The 15,920-nt window shown below is 57.5% G+C and overlaps 1 protein-coding gene across 1 annotated transcript in view; it reads right to left on the bottom strand.

Annotated features, from left to right (window-relative positions):
- The window catches only part of CACNA1I (calcium voltage-gated channel subunit alpha1 I), a 137,063-nt gene that overhangs the window by 5,618 nt on the left and 115,525 nt on the right, over positions 1–15,920 (bottom strand). Inside the window, exons 25-35 of the mRNA XM_023222216.2 lie at positions 13,828–14,020; positions 13,118–13,269; positions 11,756–11,865; positions 10,987–11,120; positions 10,036–10,106; positions 6,665–6,743; positions 5,969–6,090; positions 4,623–4,961; positions 4,200–4,346; positions 3,017–3,139; positions 1,424–1,589 (exon numbers count right to left, since the gene is read on the bottom strand). Of these exons, the coding sequence (XP_023077984.1) occupies positions 1,424–1,589; positions 3,017–3,139; positions 4,200–4,346; positions 4,623–4,961; positions 5,969–6,090; positions 6,665–6,743; positions 10,036–10,106; positions 10,987–11,120; positions 11,756–11,865; positions 13,118–13,269; positions 13,828–14,020 (1,636 nt within the window). The remainder of the gene's footprint in view (positions 1–1,423; positions 1,590–3,016; positions 3,140–4,199; positions 4,347–4,622; positions 4,962–5,968; positions 6,091–6,664; positions 6,744–10,035; positions 10,107–10,986; positions 11,121–11,755; positions 11,866–13,117; positions 13,270–13,827; positions 14,021–15,920) is intronic.

Below are 15,920 nucleotides of genomic sequence, written 5' to 3'. Positions count from 1 at the left end.
GCAGGGGCCCTGGGCAAGACACAGCTTTGGAGGCAAGCAGACCGGGGCTCGAGCCTAGGTCTCTTCCTCTGTAAAAGTGAACAAGATGCCATCTTGAGGGGCATAAGGAGAAGAAACAGCTGGAAGCTCCCAGCTCAGTACCAAGTACACAGTAGGTGCTCACTAGGATCAGTCACCCCCAGGTCCTGACCCCACCATGCAGCCTGGCCAGGCCTGGGGGCCCCTGTGGGACAGCAGGTGGGTTGGGGCGTCCCAGCCCCGGGTCAGGCGCTGTGCTGGGTGGCAGGTCAGTCTGGCCTGGTTGGCTGCACACAGTAAGGGCCAGAGACAGGGGGGGGGGGGGTCGGGGGGCGGGGGGGGGTCTTGGTGTGGGGGGCGTGGGGCGGTAGCAGCAGCCTCTGCCCACTGTCCCCCCACACCTTGGGGGGTTGAGGGTGAGATAATAGAAGAATGTACCCAAGACAGCTGGACAGTCTGAATGTCCCGGCTGGGGTTCCTATGCCATACCATGTTACCATTTAAGGAAAACGTAAATAAATGGTTGGCTAAAGGGAATGAGATTGCATTCCACCAGAATGGCTCTCGGGTCAGCCCTGTGCCCTGACTTCGGGTTTGGGAAGTCTGGGATCTTGGCACCTCAGCCACCCTGGCCGGTTGAAAGCCCATCAGCTTTAGGGAGGGTGCCCAGGAAAGTCACCCCATGCCTGGCTCCTGGGAGGCGTCCCCAAAGGGTACTTAGCGGGGGCTCAGAGTCTTGGGCATCCCTCTTCTGCTGGGCTCCTCATCTCTCTGCCTCCTCCATAGCCAGTGCTGTGAAACCAGTTCCTGCCACCCTCCGTGAGGACCACAGTAAACATGAACCCGTGATGGCAGGCCAGCTTAGTCCCCTGGCCCTGTACCCAGAGCCCAGCCACGGGCCCAAAGCACAAACAGAACACTGTGGGTAGAGCTGAAGGGTAAGTATCAGGAATTTGCAAAAGGGCTATTGAAGACACCAGGCTTTCCTATGTTTAACATCCCCATGTATATGAAGATCTGTGGGCTACATACCTCTCTAATTCAGCTCTAGAAAAACAGCACAATAATCTGGCAGCTTTCCTTCGGCTTGATATAAGAGCCGTGTGTACCCACTTCTTTCCCTTTTCACTGTGGCTCCTAGGAAGCTTAGCATGAAGCTTCCTTTAGATGCTTAGGTTTTTGTTATAATCATCTCATCTTTTTGTACTATTTGGCTCTTGATCTTTTGTCATTGTTATATCAGGCCTGAGAGTCTATCTCTCATTGTCAGATATCCATCCAGTTCTTTCTGGACTAAATATAATAATCTGGGTAAAAATACTAAGGAAAAAACTCAACCATCTCCCTCTGAAGCAGATGCCCAAGATGAGGGCTGTGGGGAGCTGGCAGGGCTCCCACCCCTCACCTTGACTGCTCTCATGTTTCAGCCAGGACTGGACAGGGTTGAATGGGATCTCTTCCATCTCACACAGGAAGTTCTCTGGACCCGGTGAGACAGCCGTAGAGGACAAGGGGAAGAAGCATTCGTCCAGGTCTCTCACACACATGGGCTCAGGTGGGTCCAGCTCACCCTGCAAGGAAAGGGAGGTAGGATGGGGCAGGACTAGGGCGGCGGGGACAGCTGCCCTCATGACCTGCTCCACGGGCCCTCGCTTACCTAGGCTACCCTCATGGCTAGTCTGACCTTCCTCGCACCTCCTCTACCTGACCATCTTCCCAAACCCCGGTGAAAGGAATCCACGTCCAAATGCCGCATTGGAGGCCCCAGGCAGTTAGTGACTTCCCCTGGTACAGACCCTGGGCCAGCGAAGAAGCCAGGTCAAGGCTGGCGAAGGCATGAGAAGACAGGCTGAGTGGCCAGAGTGTCCCATGAGCATGACCTTGGGGGGGTCCCTTCCCTTTGCTGAGCATGTTTCTGCATCCAAGGAGAGTAATGCCTTCCTTCCTAGGCATTCCCTGGCCCCCACATTCCTCAGGCCTTAGCCCACAGGGACCCCTTCCCAGAAGAGCTGCCTTAATGCCCCCTCCAAGGCAGACGCCTTCGTGCCACTCCAACCTCCGATGACTTGCTGAGTCTGGCACAAAAGACTGTACCCTGCCCAAGTCCAGCTGAGTCCCAAAAACTGTGCACCCTGATATCCTTTGTAGGAGAGCAGTGTGGGGGTACAGGGAGCTGCAGCAACTGTGAGCAACCAGGGAGGGGACCGAAGTGACATGGAAGGGATAGGAAGAACTCGCCCCGCAGCCTACCCTGAGCTGATGGAGGGCCAGCCTAGGGGGCAAAGGTGCCAAGCCCAGGGTACCCCCAGCTGTCCCTTATACCCCCCACCCCCAGCAGGGCAGGACCACCTTGACCTTGAGATCAGGAGCCCGGGTCTTGAGGTCTCACCCCCTAAGACTGCAGGATCAGCAAGGGGCCCTTCCTGGCCTGCAGCCCTCCTCAGACTGACCCCCTGGGTTGCAGAGGTTTGGGGTCCAGCCTCAGGGGTGGCTTCCTGCTCTGTCATTCCTGGCTGTGCGATGTGAGCATCACCCCACTTCTTGGAAGCCCCATGTCCTCACGTGTGAAGTGAGGACGAATCATCCCTGCTGCACAGAGCGGTGGGGCGGACAAACAGCTGGCACAGGCAGAGCGCCTGCACAGAGTAGGTGCTTTGCCTGACACGACTCCCCCGTTGGCTTCGGCCTCACAGCCCTGCCAGCCAGGGATGGCCCCCATGGAATGGACCAAAACATACTCAAAGCAACAAGCAGCAGCCAGTGCTGCTGAGTGCCAGGTTGGATCCCTGGTGGGGCTTGTGACTGTGTGACCTCAGGCAAATCACTCCACCTCTCTGAGCCCTACTGCCCTCATCTGTCCAACAGGAGATGAAGGCCTAGCACACAGTGGGTGCCGTTTACATGGTAGACTGGAAAGACAGGGGGTTCCTGCCTGGGTGGGCAGGGGCCAGGCTTCAAGGACAGACCCGCCTGCTCAGGGGTCCCCAGGGTAGCTCACCTTGCTGTCTTTGCGGCCAGGGGGGCAGGCTGTGGGGTCCTCAAGGCTCAGGTCGTCGCCCAGCAGGATGGACGAGGACCTGTCGGAGTTCAGGGAGAAGGCCTCCGTCTCAGCCAGCTGCACCTGCAGGAAGAGGGGGTGGCCTCGGTCACCACAGCGTTGGGATGGGCAGGCCTGGGTCCTGGGGCGTGCAGCCACAGGTCTGAGGCTCTGAAGAGAGGCCAAGCAGTGGTCAGAAAGGTCCAGACACCTGCTGGGCACGGACGATGTGTCCATCCTGTGCAGGGGCCCAGCCCGGGTGGTATGCGATGGTGACACAGTGGTCACCTCCAGTGGAAGCCAGCCCTGAGTGGCCCATCTTGCTGTCTGGGCCTGAGGGCAGGTGAGTTGCCATGGGCTGTGAACTCCACAGCTGTCTGCTTCCCCCAGACCAAGTGCCCGTCAAGACTGGGCTGGACTTGACTCATCTATGGCCCTGTGTGGACAACCTGCACAGCATGTCACAGGCAGGGGACACTGCAGGGCCCAGAGACACTGCAGAATCTGCAGCCACCACAGGGCAGGGGTGTGGGGCAGCCCAGACTTCCAGCTCCTGCTGACGGCTCCTGGGGACCCACCTGCAGCCACCTGAGGCTGGGGCCACCCTGGGGGCTGGAGCACCCCGGGGAGAGCTCAGGGGCCCACACTGCTGGGGAGAAGGGAGGGGGCTGCCTGCGCCTGCACTGGAGGTGGACCCATGGGAACCCCTGAGCTGGGTGGGCCTAAGCTCTGAGCTGGAGACCAGGGCAGGGCACCTGGAGGAAGTTGAGTGCCAGGATGATGCCCTGGGGGAAGAGCGGGCAGATGACCCCTTTATGTCACAGAAAGGGCAAGCTGTCCTGCAAGTGACACACAGGCTCCCGGCCTGGCACCTGCAACACACAAGGCAGGGCAGCTGCCCTACCCAAGCACCTACTGTGTGCGGCACGGTGCTGGGGTCAGCAGCTGCAGCCACCACACCACAGGCCCACACCTGGCCCTGGCTCAGGGAGCCAATCTGCCCAGGCCGTGGAAGCTACGTGTGCCTACACTGACCCAGCCGGGTCTCTATGGCCCAGAGCCAGGCTCTGCCCTCGGGCAGGCCCCCCACCAGGCTTCGTGCTGCCCCTGCCACAAGGGGCTGGGCCTCCCGGGCTGCCATTACCTCTTGCTTGTCGTGGTGACATTTCTTGCAGCCGGCGGGCGAGGAGTAGTGGTGGAAGATGGAGCCCGAGAGGTTGTCGATGATGGTCAGCTCCCCCTCCAAGGAGTCCTTGATGATTAAAGAGACGCTGTCCAGCCACAGGTTCTCCTAGGCGGACGGGGACGGGGTGGGGACAGGCGGGATTATCAGCCGGGTCCCGGGGCTGCGGGGTGGGCAGGACATAGCTGCCCTCCCGGTTGGTTCTCTGCGCCCATGGCCTGGGACCGACCCCCTCATCACAGGGTCACCCCTTCTATGGAGCTGAGCAGGGTGGGGCCCAGAAAGACAGAGGTCTCTGTGCAAGGCCTCCCTGGCCCCGCTGCCCATCTAGCCCTGCAGTGCCCCCCCTCTGGCGACCCTCGCGCCACTCCAGCCCCTGCCCACCTGGGCAGGCGAGTAGCAGCGCCGGCACAAGCCGCCCTCGGCGTCGCCCCCGCCGCCCGCCCCTCCCGGTCCTCGGCCAGGGGCGCCCGGGGAGCCGGCAGGCAGCCTCGGGCCAGGGCCCAGGCCGTGGGCCATCTCCAGCTCGAGCTCGGCATCCATCTCGGCGTCCTCCTGCGCCTCCTTATTGCTGTCGTCCAGGTGCTTCATGAGCACAGCCACCACCACGTTGATGAGCACGAACTGCGCGGTGAGCACGAAGCTCACGAAGTACAGCGGCGACACAAACTGCAGGCTGCTCAGGCAGCTGCGCTCATCATGGGTGCAGTCCCGCAGCGTGTCCTGCGTGGTGGGGAGGGCGGAGAGGACGAGGATGAGGATGAGGACATCCCAGAGGCTGCTGGAGGCAGAGGCCAGCCCAGGGCCACGCGCGGAGGCAGCAAGACCGAGATTCAACCCCCGAGATGGCCCCTGGCTGCCCTGCCCTGCCCCACTCTGCCTTGTGACGGCCTGTCTGCCTCAGCTTCAGCTAAGTCCCCGCACGGACAGACGATGGCCCAGCGCCGTCTCCTCCTCTCTTGCTCCTGCCCATGTCACCCTCCCCACAGCTGGCCTGCTTCCCTGGGACACAGTCAGGCCTGAGAAGGGGCATCTGGGGCTTCCTTCAGGGGCCCCTGGGGAGTAGGGTGCATTCGGGACCAGGGCCTCCCTGTCCTTCTTTTCTGGTTTCTCAGCTCAACCCCCAACCACAAAGCCCAAGAAGACTCCACCACCTTCCTGGCCTGGGCCGAGGAGAGTGGCCACCTCTCCTAGCCTCCGGCTTCCTGCCCCATTGCTGGGGGGACTGGGGGCTCTGCAGGGTGGGGTGAGAGGCAGAACAGGCCTATCACTGCCTTCTCCACCTTAGGGCCCCGGAACTGAGGCCTCACCCCTGTCCTCCGGGAGCCCCTCCCTGCCCTTCCCAGCCCAGCCCCGGTTGCAGCCCAGGCTAGGGAGCCTCTGCCGGGTGACCTGGTCGGTGCGGCAGTCACTAGGGGGCCTGGCCCTGGCCTTCGGGCCTGCCTGGGCCCCAGGTACCCCCTGGAACCGGGTGGAGTTGTCTCCCCCAGAATCTGAGCCCCGATCCCAGGCAACACTGGGGGATGGGACAGTGGTAGACAAGGGGCCTGTTATGGCTCAGCTCTCCCCACTGTGCTGGTCCCGGGCAGGCCCCTCCACTCCTCCGTGCCCTGCATGCCCCTCCCTTGTGCGGTGGGGCCCTGGGTGGGCAGAGCCCTGAGCAGCAGGACCAGCATCCTCACTGTCCCAGCATCTGGCTGATTTCTCCACCCCAGCCCACCCGGGAGTACCTTCATGATCCCGTTCCAGTTGTCACCCGTGGAGACCTGGAAGAGCGTGAGGAAGGCCATGCCGAAGTTCTCGAAGGTGGCATGCCGGCTCATGCCCTCGCATGGGTTCTCATCGTTGCAGACTGGAAGCGGGGAGGAGGTCAGCCCTGCCCAATGGCAAAGCACCTGCGGGGCTCACCCTGACCCGGTGCTTCCCACCTTGCCTCAGAACCCTCATCACACTCTGGGAGGGGCGTGCAGACTGTGCCCAGCCCACAGATAAACTGAGGCCCGGGGAGATGGCGCACGAGCTGGGGCTCAGGTTTGGGTGAGTCTAGTCCTGCCCCCCACCGAAGAATGGGTTTCTGAGAAAGAGGATGAAATGGGGTGAGGGCCAGCCTGTCAGGGAACCCTGCTTTCCAGAGCCATCCCGGTGCAGGGCAGAGCTCAGCCAGTGCTCTGTTGCCCTCTGCCCCCACCCTGGCCTCTCCACTTGCTGGGGCGGTGCTGGTTCAAGACAGGCACCAACACAAGACAGGCAACAACTACAGCGGTAGGGAAGGCAGGTTCCCTGGGAGACCAGACAGCTGGGGGCCCTGCTGTAGGCATCTCCTCAAAACAAAGACCCTGATGTGATGGGCTGGGGGTCCCTGCTCCACCAAGTCATCCTGCAGCCCCCCTGCACCCCACCACAGGCCTGCGCTGGGAGTCACTCACCCAGCTTCCCAAAGAGCTCCACCCCAAGGGCAGCGTAGATGAAGAAGAGCAGCATGAAGAGGAGGCCCAGGTTGCCCACCTGCGGGAAGACAGGTGAGGCCGGGTGGGACTGGGGAACAGGTGGGGGCACACCAGGCCTGGGAAGGGTGGAGGCTGGGGCGGTGGGGGTGGGCAGCCTGAGGGTCAGAGCAGCTGTAACGTTCCCCCAGGCTGTGTGTCCACGTCTGCCACCCCACAGGACCTGGAGGGCAGGCTGGTTCCAGCACCGGGCTCAGAATAACAAGAAAACACTTGTGCCGCCGTTACCACAAGCCGCCCCATTTCCAGCACTTGAGGTTAAGGAGCTCACTTCCTCCTCACAATAATCCATGAATTATCTTCTATCCCCATTCTTCAGATGAAGAAAGAGATAGACTGAGAGGCGACATCACTTGTCCAGAGGCTCACAGCTAGTAACTGGTAGGACAGGGGTCCAGACCCAGCAGGCTGGCCCCAGGATCCGTGCACACAACCTGTGCTACGCACCTTGTGTGGCTACCAAGGTTGAATGGATGGATGAATGAAGGGAAGGGAGAAGGCAGGAGGTCTCAACGCTAACATTAGCTCCTCTACGAAACCACCGAAATGCACTTGTCCCTGTCACTGTCATCTGCTGGTCTGGGAAATCTTCAAGAACAGGAACACAGCTGCATGAGCTCAGATTTGCCTCCTCGGGCCAGCACGAGGCCTGGCCATAGAGGAGAGGGAAGGCAGGAATCACGCAGGCCCGTGGACCCCAGAAGGCTCTGCAAACCCAGCCAGCCCCGTCCCACAGCTCCTGTGGGAGAAAGCGTCCCAGATTCCAGACCTAGTTCAAATCTACCCATGCACTGGAGACCACCTTTAACTCACGCTATGGATAAGATAAGGCTCAAACACATTCTCGCCCTATAAATGAAATCTCTCTTAGAACCCTCAGAAGGCCTGCGTGAAGCGAATCAGAAGACGTTCACATTAACTGCTGAGAAGTAAACCCCGTTAATCACCACTCCTCAAGTTTCTCCTCTCCACTCCACTTCCTGGCCAGCCGTTCTGTACTGCTAGTGTCTAATTAAATGATGTTCCCTTCATTAATAAAACAAGCACTTACTGAGCGCCTAAGAGGCAAATTGTAAGGCCCTAACTGCTGAGAAGGATCTGGCGTGGTCGAGGCCCTGGGAATTCAGCTTTGTGCCCTGCGCAGGCCGGGGCTGCAGCATCTCTTAACCAGGATTGCCTTCAGCTTTTCCATCTGTCCCCTCCTCGCTGTCAGCATCTTAGAGCCGGTAGGGTTGCGGCAGCCTCCTCACCAGCTTCCCTGCCTCCAGCGTCTTCCTCCAATCCACTCTCCTCCCAGCCACCAGAGCCACCTTCTCAAAAGCAGCTCTGGCTGCAACCTCCCTTGTCTAGAACCCTCCTGTGGCACCCACTGCCTGCAAGATAAAGCCCGATTTTGCTTCCCTGGCATTGAAGGTGTGTTGTGACCTGGCCCCCAGGGACCCCCCTCCCAGCCTGATCTTCCAACCCCACACACTCCAGCCACACAGAAAACAGCCCCACAGTGCCCTGGCATATTATTTTCCCTCTGCAGGGAGGACCCTCTGTCTTTGCTTGGAAAATGCCTCCTCCCCACCCCTCAGAGCCCAGTCCACGGGTCACCTCCCCTGAGAAGCCTTCTCTGATGCCTCCTCCCTCTTCTTGGGGCAGAGCCTGGTGGGGAGAGGCTGAAGCTTCATTTTCCGAGCACTTTACATAGAATCGAGGAAATGGGCAATGTCCATGCAACAGCATGAGCAACAGCAAATGGATTTTGAGGGGTCAGCACCATTTCACGGCCAGCGGCACTTGGCACATGCTTCTTCTAAAGTGCTGATGCACTTGTAATGACTACCATGGGTCTCCTGCTGGAGGCTGGTATGTCCTGAACATCTCCATGTGCCGAGCCCCATGCCAGCTCCGCACTGGATTTGGGAGTCATGATAGGACTGCCCAGGGCTGAGAGCATGGGGAAGGGGAGTGGGAGCAAGGAGGCCAGGGAGGCCAAGCCACACACCTGCCATCCCCATCCCTAGCAGCCTCTTACAAGGCACTTCCCATGAACCAGGTTTCTGAAGTGCTTCATAAGCTTTAACCATCTGAAACTTCACCGCTACCCTTTGAAATAAGCACTTGAAGGAGCGATGCTTCACCACCATCCTCATTTCACAGGCAAGGAAACTGAGGCACGAAAAGCTAAGTTGCATGCCCAGGGCCCAGACTTTGCTCTCAGGCATTATGGCCCAAGTCGGGGCTCCAATCTACTTCTTGTCTGCACAGCCTGCAGCCCAGCATCACTCCCATCTCCCATGGGACAAAGTCCCCTGAAGAAATTTAATGTTAGGAAAAACCACGTCTCTGAATGAATGCCCTTGCTTTCCATCCAGACCATGCCACTTTCCCTTTATACCGAGGCTGCTGGGAAGCTCACACCAAATTCAGGAACAGAACTCACCCATGTCCTTAGCCCCACTCCCTGAAGAATTAGCTCTGCTTCCACCTTCCCTGGGCTGTTAATCTTGTATCCTCATTTTTACTTTGCCGTATCTGTGCCTTGTATTTTAAGGTGTCTAAAGTTCCTGATGACTCGATGAATCACAATGAATAAATAAATGTGCCTGAGGGTCATCACAGCAGAGGCCACCCTTAGGGGAGGGGGAAGAAGAGCCTCAAGCAGTCAAGACAGCAAGGGAGGGAAGGACTGGGATTGCAGGATTCCCAGGAGGATGAAAAAGATGCCCTCTGTGGCCCTGATCACATCTCCCCTTTCACTAACCACGGGGTGGGGGTAAAGCAACTTCCCTAACTTCTGAGATCCCCACCTGGGTCAGTGTCTCATGCTGCCCCTCCTGGAATGCCATCTCGGAACTTCCCCATCCACACTGCCACCTTCCTCTGCCAAGCCACCCTTGGAAGTCAAGCTCAAAGGTCCCCTTTCCTAGGCTGCCTTCCCTATCTCCCCAGGGAGTGTCTGGCCGTCTCCTCTCTCTGGAGCATGCTGGAGGTCCCTCCCCACATCTCCCTGAAGTATCCATCTCCCTCCACCAGCCTGGGGGCAACCAAGGGCAGGATGTGGACCCTGAGTGCGTGCGCAGGGCTGGACACAGAGTGTCACTGGCAGCCACGTGGTGAAGCCGGAAGAAACAGGCAGAAAGGGACCCTTTCTGCCGTCCGCCCTTGGCTCAAAATGCATCCCCAGAGACAGCATCTGCCCTGGCTCTGGCAGATGTGAGAAGGAATACCAGGGCCTTCATGCCCCAGGGCCCAGCCTGACACCAGTGACCCCTAGGAGGGCTGCCAGAAAGAGTGGCTCTTACCTGGGGCAAAGCTTGCACCACCGTGTCCAGCAGGGCCCGCATCCCTGTGGCCATCTTCAACAGCTTCAGCACTGTGGGCGAGACCCAGCCCCGCCCACTCAGCCCCGGGCCGGTGGGGACGTGTGTGTGCGCGCGTGTGTGCACGTGCGTAAACTCGGTAGAAGAGCACATGAAGGCACGTGCAAGCAGAGTCCGGCTCTCAGACGCCACATTACAAGAATGTGGGTGCAGCCACAGGGTGAGTAGGGCATGCACAGAAACATGTGGACACAAGGCGTGGGTGTCACTGTAAAACAGCCCCCGAGGATGGGGCATTCTCATGGGAACTGAAGTCTATGAAGTGTGTGAATGAGTGTGCCACGAACTGTCACAGGCACAAAGGACCAGCGTGAGTGGCCACATCTCTTCCCTTCCCCTCTCGATAAAGAGGACTCTGGCATCACTCGCTGAGTTTCTGGCAGGCAGAAGAGCAAGAGGCACCTGGGCTCGCCCTGAGGCAGGAGGCTTTTAAAAGAAGTGTGGGAACTACCTTGAGGGGAGGGAGAAGGGTCTCTGAAGACCGTACGTCCCCGTCACTGTGTTTGAGAAACGCCAGTGAGGAGCTGGAGGTGTTTCACATCTTCCCAGTTGGACTGGGTTCCTTGCATCACACTCTGAGACTGGACCCCATGGGTCACGATGTTATAAAGAAGTGGGAGTGTGTATCCATGTGTGCTATGCAAAGCTGTCTGTGTGCTGGGGGAGGTGTGTGCACACAGAGGGTGCACGCGTGTGTGTTGGCTGTGTGCCTCCCGGCTCCTGCTCACCCCTGCTCAGCAAGGAGCCCACCACGCCCACAAACTCCTACCCCCACCTCTCCCCACCCCACTTCTGTGTGCTCTCATCAGGCAATGAGGAGTCTCATCCTGCCCCTGCTTGCCCCCGTTCCCTGTCCCACCCCTTGCCCCTCACCTCGGGCGATACGCAGAACCCTCATGATGCGGATGATGGTGGGGTTGATGGGCAGGGCCGCATTAATCTCTATCTCCTCCAGTGTGATGCCCATGACTGACAGTAGCACAATGGCCAGGTCCAGCTGGTTCCATCTGCTCAGTCGTGCATGGGAGGGTAGGAGTGGGCATGAGGAGGATCCCTCTGGTTCAGACACATCTTAGTAGGGGAGCCTCCCAAGTCCTCAACCTTCTATTGTGGCCCATTGGGTTGTGTGGCTGCCCTCCCTTACTAGCGCCTCCTAACGCCACTGGGTCCAGGCCCATCTCTGCTCCCCATAGCCATCACTTCCTCAAGCAGGGGGCTGATCAGGATAAACATCTCTGGCCTCCTGCAGGAGAGGCGGCATGGACTGTGACTTCCAGGTCTAACCTTGAGCTGGCTGCTCCCTCTGTCTGGCCTTAGGCTAACCTACCAACTTCTTTGAGCCTCACTATTCCCTTCAAAAAGGAGTATTAGCATGAGGCAGACCCTGCTCTGCCTATAGGGTAGAAACAACCTACCAAAGACGAACCGAGAAGGTTCAAGTGGAATGCCCTGCACCCATCAGATGATACCATAATCATTTCCTGTTCAGAGCTATAAGCAGCAGCTGGGACGCCTGTCCATCAGTGCCTAGATGCTTACTGGTTCCCCTCTTCAGGCTGCTCCAGACTTCCCTAAGGGTCAGGACTGCTTCCTCATCCTGCAGTCTACCCTATTACTGCCCTAACCCAGCCTGGCCACTCACCGGTCCTTGAAGAAGCGCCTCAGACCAAATGCCACCAGCTTCAGCACAGCCTCCAGCACAAACACAGTGGTGAACATATAGTTGCAGTACTTGAGGGCTGTCTCCAGGGACTATGGGGGAACAAAGAGAAGCATGATCCAGGGCACATGACCAGCTCCAGAACCTTCCTCCACTCAGAAAGTCTCTGCCTTTTAAGGAGAGAATTTAGTCCATTTACTTTTAGTGTAATTATTTATATGCTGCTTTTATTCTTTCCATCTTAACGTGTGCTATTTATTTTATGTTGTTATTCCTTCTGCTTCCTTTTTCCTATTTGTGTGTATCTGGTCCAGTTGGTACCTTTGGAGACAATATAGGGTATTAATGAAGAGCTACTGAGCCAGACTGCCTACATTTGAATCCTGGCTTAGTGCTCACTCCAAATTCACCATATGATCTTGAGTAAGTCATTTCATCTTAGAAAGCTGCTATGAAAATTAAATGAGCTAATACTTCAGTGCTGGACACAGAACAATACTTGGTAAATGTAAACCATTATTCTTCCATTTTTTCCTGTTAATTTGGAAGTTCTATAATTATTGTTTCATTTTGCCAATGGTTATCTTTCTTTTTCCTGCATTCTATTATGAATAGAATTCCTCTCCCATCATTTGAAATAAGGTATTACTTCCACACCTGGAAGCTCTGCTTCCCTCTTCTTCCCCTCCAACTCCATCAGGGTTTTTAGAATGTACTTGCTTCTCACATGGCCCTCACATACCGGGTCTGCAACAAGCTGGGAAATGGTCATCCTCATCCACCATCAGTGTTTGCCTGAAATGGTCCTTCCATCCTTTGCATAGTCTCCATATGCCCAGGTAGTAATGGAGGCTACATGGTAGGCTTTGAATGCAAATCTAAGTTCCAGACCTGGTTCCACTACCTATGGCTGAGTAATTTTGGCAGCATATTTAAGCTCTCTAAGCCTCAGGTTCCTCACCTATAAAATCTGGACAAAGGATTCCCCCCGCCAGCCTTAGGATTGCTGTGAGGATTAAAGAGTTCATACATGTAGGGTGCCTTACAAAGAGTCAATATTTAACACATCACAGTCATTGCCACCCATGTGCAAACCACGGACCAAATGTTGCCTCCCTGACCCACCTTCCCTCTGACCCTTCCCTTCCAGACCCTGAGCTTCCTGAGGTCAAGCTTGTCCGGCACCTCCTCCCATTGCAGTGCCCAGCATAGAGCCCAGCAAGGAGGGGCTGCTCACATACTGCTATCAGCTAACCCCTTCCCTACCCTATCCCTGGGGTGGGGTCCTGCTGAGACCCCACCCTCACCTTGTAACCTTGGGCTGGGAGGCAGACCAGGGCTCACCGTTGGCTGATTGTAGTGCTCCAGGGACATGGTGACCACGTTGAGGCAGATGATGAAGGTGATGAAGATGTCCAGATAGTGGCTGGTGCACATGGAGTGGATGAGCAGTCGGGTGTGACAATAGGTGGCATAGTAGGGCAGCCGCTGGGCCTCTGCAGGTGATGCAGGGGGAGTGGCACAGACCACAGAGGGTTGGGGTCAAGGGAAAGGACACAGAGCACAAAGGACAGAAAGGTGGAGGAAAGGGAGGGGACAAGGAGGAAGATGTTGATCCACCCCAGGCCCTGGAATCAGTGTTAGATCTCCACCCAGCCAAAGCACCATGACAGAAACTGTGGGGAAGGGTGACAAAGAAGGCAGGACATTCGTTCTCTCCATCTACCCCAAATGAGCTTGTGGCAGGAGCTCTGGGCCTGCCTGCAGGGAGGGCAGGTTTCCCATGGCCCAGGGCGCCCAGGCTCTGCCTTTGCCCTATGCCTGGACTGAACCCCCAACAGCCTCACTCAGGTTAGCAGTGATGTCAGCCATTGGACACTGATGGAGCTCAGATCCCCTGGACAGGAAGATGCTGGGAGAAGTGACTGAGCCCTGGACACGGGGGCTGTATCATTTGTTCCCTTCCAGCTCCAAAGGCTCAGGAGGCTGGGGTCAGGTCCAGGCAGAGGGGCCTAGAGCTGGGTGGCCCACACCCCCCACAGGCACCCACTCACTCCGGCGCTTCTTCTCCAGGCGCCGCAGCCGCTTCTCCTCCCGCCGCCGCGCCTCTTCAGCCTCCTGGTGCTGCCGGCACTTGTGGAAGTTCTCCACCACGACACCCACAAACATGTTGAGCACGAAGAAGCTGACGATGAGCAGGAAGGAGATGAAGTACAGCAGCATCCAGGGGTTGTGGTTGGTCACAGGCTGCAGGGGAGTCAGAGAGGGCTGAGGAGGCTGATCAGGCCCTACAGGGCCATGGGGAAGTGCCCAACCTGGCTGAGCCTCCATGGAGTGGGGATGTGTTGAGCCTGCCTCCAGGAAGGCAGCTGTGAGGTCTAAATGAGGCAGCAGGTAAGAAGTAAATACCCTGAGCATGACACAATATAGTCCTCAGCCAAGAAAGCCACCTCTCCCTCCCTGCTTAGCGGCTGCCTCCTGGAAACGTCTGTCTTCTTCCTCTCATTCACCTATCCACTCATTCACCTATGCATGCATGCATCCATCCATCCACCTTTCCTTCCACTCACTCACCCATCCATCCACCACCCATCCACTCATCCATCCATCCACCCACCCATCTATCCACCCATCCACCCATCCATCCACCCACTCGCCCATCCATGCATCCACCCATCCATCTACCCACCAGCCAACCAGCCACCCATTCATCTATCTACCCATCCATCCATCCACCCATCCATCCACCCACCCACCCATCCACCCACCCATCCACCCACCCATCCATCCATTCACCCATCCATGCATCCACCCACCAGCCAACCAGCCAGCCAGCCATTCATCTATCTACCCATCTATCTATCTACCCACCCATTCACCCACCCACCCATCCACCCATTCATCCACCCACCCATCCATCCATGCATCCACCCATCCATCCACCCACCAGCCAACCAGCCACCCATTCATCTGTCTACCCATCCATCCATCCACCCATCCATCCATCCACTCACCCATTCATTCACTCACTCACCCATCCATCCATCCACCCACCCATCCATCCACCCATCTATCCATCCACTCATCCACTCACCCATTCATCCACTCACTCACCCATCCACTCATCGACCCACCCTTCCATCCATCCACCCAGCCACCCACCCACCCATTCGCCCATCTATTCACCTACCCATCCACTCACCCATGTATCCATCCATCCATCCATCCATCCATCCATCCATCCATCCACCTATTCACTACCCACCCATTCTCCCACCCAGCCAGCCAGCCAGCCACCTCTCCATCAACACCTCCATCCATCCACTTTTTCACCCATCCAGAAATAAGGCAGAAAACAAGGTGGCCAGCAGAGAGGAAAACTTGGATGCACAGATTCCTTGATGGAATCCGTGTATGCATGTGCATGCGTGCACTGGTGGGGGTGAGGAGACAGAGCAGACAAGGAAGTAGAGGAAGATGCAGCCAAGCATTCTCATTCCTCCCACCCAACACCACCACCCCCACATCCAGTTCCAGAGTCCTACTGGGTGGGACCCATGAAGCCAAGAGCCAGGGGTCCATTATCAGCCTGGGAGTTGCACACAGCCCTGCCTCCACCACTGAGTGGGCCCTGTCTTGAGCTAGAGAATCCTTCTGTTTCTTCTCCCAGTGACCCCCTCAGTCTGAACACAGCCAACCTTGGTCAGCCACACATCTTGCCTAAAGTCTCCACCTAGACCCAGAGGGACCCCTGCTCCCCAGGGGTCTCGGAAGCCAAGGCTGAGTCTCTTCCCTGACCTCCTCCACCCAATCCCCCTCCCAAATCCATCTTCACTCAGCAGCCCTCAGGAGGCTGCACTGACAAGCAGACCTGACAAGCAGGGACACCACTCTTGCTGTTAGCCCCTTACTGGCTCTCTCTGCCCTCAGAATAAACTTTTGCCCCTTGTCATTGCACACTCGGGGGCTTGCAGACCACCTAGCCCTACCTGCCTCCTCTCCCCATCTCCTGCCTCTCATTTTCTGCTCCTAGCCTCCAACTCCCAATTCCCTAAACACATCACACTCTCACCCTCTGTTCCTCTGCCAGCTGGCTCAGCCCCTCTTCTCTGCCTGCACTTGGTTCTCTACCCACCAAGCTCTGCGC

Source organism: Piliocolobus tephrosceles, chromosome 19, assembly GCF_002776525.5.
Source record: "Piliocolobus tephrosceles isolate RC106 chromosome 19, ASM277652v3, whole genome shotgun sequence".
Classification (NCBI taxonomy): domain Eukaryota; kingdom Metazoa; phylum Chordata; class Mammalia; order Primates; family Cercopithecidae; genus Piliocolobus; species Piliocolobus tephrosceles.
This window is presented reverse-complemented; position numbering and strand designations above follow the sequence as displayed.